The sequence below is a fragment of the Argopecten irradians genome, chromosome 3 (genome assembly GCF_041381155.1).
Source record: "Argopecten irradians isolate NY chromosome 3, Ai_NY, whole genome shotgun sequence".
Classification (NCBI taxonomy): domain Eukaryota; kingdom Metazoa; phylum Mollusca; class Bivalvia; order Pectinida; family Pectinidae; genus Argopecten; species Argopecten irradians.
In genome coordinates this window covers 55,860,074-55,862,968 of record NC_091136.1, presented here as the reverse complement: position 1 = coordinate 55,862,968, position 2,895 = coordinate 55,860,074, and the positions used below count along the sequence as shown (strand labels likewise).

Below are 2,895 nucleotides of genomic sequence, written 5' to 3'. Positions count from 1 at the left end.
CAACTATAACCCGATAACATCTAAAAAAAAAGTTGATGATAAATCAGATATAAATGGTATTGTCATTTCTGCTTATAAACCTAAAGATTTACTTGGAAGTGGACCGGTCAATGATTTAAAAAAAAACTGATAAAAAGAGTGTTGTTTCTAATGTACATGTAATTTTCAGAAACGGGCCGAAACAAACTTTTCTGGGATACAGTAGTGAATGAAGTTTCTCTTTTGAAGAAGAAAGAAAAAAGATACTACATAATTTATATTTGTAAAACATTTGAATCTTCTCTGTGGAATTCTGTCATTCATGTATTTGTTTTCGGTAAAGTGACTTTGTATAATTAAAGATAATAAACTACAAGTCAAAGTAGATATAATTTAGGACATCCTTCTGTCCAATCGCTATCATTCGTATATGCCAGCTTGACAACTCGCATATGGGCGCATGATATGGTTCGTGTCCCTTATTTATTTACTTACAACGAAAGTGCTCCATAATCGAAGTTTTGCCCATTTCCTGATATGTCCCCACGACATGGCCTGCCATGCACTGACCTGTAAAAGTAAAACAAAAGAATGCAAAAATAAGTATGTAAACAATGTATTTGTTTTTGTCCTCGTGAGCCGATAGTACTTGGACGTCAATGATATATCCAACTGTGTATCATTTCATTTCGGTCAAATTCCCGGGCTTTTTAGGTACTGTTACCCACGTGTTCTAGTGTATAATCTTATTTCTCAAGCGAAAAAATGACCTTTGTTCCTGATGGCTTCGCTAATACATATATAGTCAGTGATTGTTCTTTAATGGCTTTGAAAAACTATTGGATAACGTCATTATGAACTCTTGATCCGGCGCCGCATACACCAGAGCGGGTTAATACGGGCGGGCGGACGTCATCAATAGGTTTAAACGTAACACATCTTTGAGGTTAAGGTGATTTGATTTGTTATTTTCGAGAAGTTAAACCCTCGTGATATTCAGCTTATGATTCATATCGGCCTAGCGAAATCCTAAGTTGTCGAAAACATGCGGAGATTATGAAATTATTGAAAAATTAATTATGAAAACATTATGAAAATATTTCTGGAACTATCATTCTGATTTTTGGTAGTATCGCGGTAGGGTCGGTAATATGACTTGTACCAACTTTGCTTTCTTGGTGGTCCTGATTCTTGCGGTCACGGTTGATGCCGCTTCCATCACCGATGCAAAGACATTAATCGCCAACTTATCGACTGGGTATGACAAGGAAGTCCGGCCTATTGATGACCAGAGCAGTAGTGTGCAGGTGTATATTGACATGTACCTTATCTCTATCAAGGACTTCGACGAAGTGTCAGGTACATTAAGTATCCTCGCCATCTTCATTGTCAGCTGGAACGATGCGTCTCTAATTTGGGATCCAAGTTTATATGGTGGGATGGATGAAACGTACATCACCCAAAACAATTTATGGCTTCCTAAACTGTATAACATCAAAGCGTCAAATGCATTTAGCGCGATAAGCAATTCTGACTTTCTAGTCAACATCAAAAACACTGGCGATATCATATGGAAGCCCGGCGGCTTCTTTGACGTGAAGTGTAGTACAGATGTATCTTATTTCCCGTTTGATACACAGACATGCTCTATACAGTTGGCTCCGTGGGGGTACTCTGACCAAGAAGTCACGCTTCTTCCATCGAGAACAGGAATTACGTTAGATTTCTATGAAACTAATGGAGAGTGGTCATTGGATAAAACCGAAACTGATACCTATGTTCTAAGCGATTTCAGCTTAGCTTTGTTCAAAATTAAAATTTCCCGACTTCCAGCATTTCATGTCGTCAACACACTGATGCCGATCTATTTGTTGCTGCTGATGAATCCTCTGGTGTTCGTGTTGCCGTGTGATGCCGGTGAGCGTGTCGGTCTGAGTCTGACGGTGTTTCTAACATTCACAGTATTCATCACCATTGTAAACGGAGTACTTCCCGTCAACTCGGAGACCATGTCTAAACTGTCCTATTTCATCTTTGCCGTTCTCGTTACCAGCGGCATCATAGCGTCCATCAATATCTTTCAACTGAGCATGTTCCACAAAGATGAAGCGACGCCGGTACCTCGATGGCTAACCAAACTCATGCTTGTTCTTGACTGCCGATGTAAGGGCCAAAGAAGAGTGGTTGAGGTACGCCCGGCGACAACAATACCAAATCATTCGGACCCAAACCCAAACAGAAAACATGTGAAGGGACTGTCAGTTCCGATAGAGGATGACATAGTGGAGGAAATGCCGAGTAAAATGAACTGGAAAGATGTGGTGCGGATTCTAGATAAATTCTATATCTGTCTATTCTATACTGTGATCACGGTTTGTAGTGTTGTGGTTCTGGTGATGATGTACCAAGGGAACAGTTAGAGATACCAGAGATATTTCTTTATTTGTAATGTATCTGACGATTCTTGGTGTCAAGAAGTACTGCTGTCGTATTAGTTTTAAACTGTGCGATTCATGCAGGGTCATTAACAAGACAACATCGAGTCTACCAGACACTAGTACACGGATGAAATTGTAAGACCGTTTTATAACAAAAACAACATGAATGTAGACTGTAAAGTTATCGTTTGTTGATTTGGGTGCAAAATAAAGTTTATCATTATCAGACTGGCATTCATGACGTTATATTTCAGAATTAAAAGTGGTATACTTGTACTTATGTGTAATAAACCAGTGTATTTCGGGAATCTGTTTATTTGCTTAAAACCTGCCATTACCTGTTACCTGTCGTCGAGGTCTATTATCATAGGCGGTCGTCGGCTCTCTGACCCATCACAGTTGTCTGGATAGCAATCTGGACATAATTTGATTTTTTGTTTCCTCCACAGTTCATTTAGAGATGACTTAAACTGGTCAA

General features: G+C 39.2%; 1 protein-coding gene across 1 annotated transcript; it reads left to right on the top strand.

The window, feature by feature from the left end:
- The first annotated feature begins 1,050 nt into the window (after positions 1-1,050).
- On the top strand, positions 1,051-2,645 carry LOC138320096 (acetylcholine receptor subunit alpha-1-B-like). The gene has a single exon (XM_069263170.1). It carries the CDS (start codon positions 1,131-1,133, stop codon positions 2,397-2,399), a length of 1,269 nt encoding a protein of 422 aa, XP_069119271.1. The 5' UTR covers positions 1,051-1,130; the 3' UTR covers positions 2,400-2,645.
- The last annotated feature ends 250 nt before the right edge of the window (positions 2,646-2,895 follow it).

Coding starts and splice junctions, on each gene's coding strand:
- LOC138320096 (XM_069263170.1), top strand. CDS start 1,131: ATGACTTGTACCAACTTTGCTTTCTTGGTGGTCCTGATTCTTGCGGTC.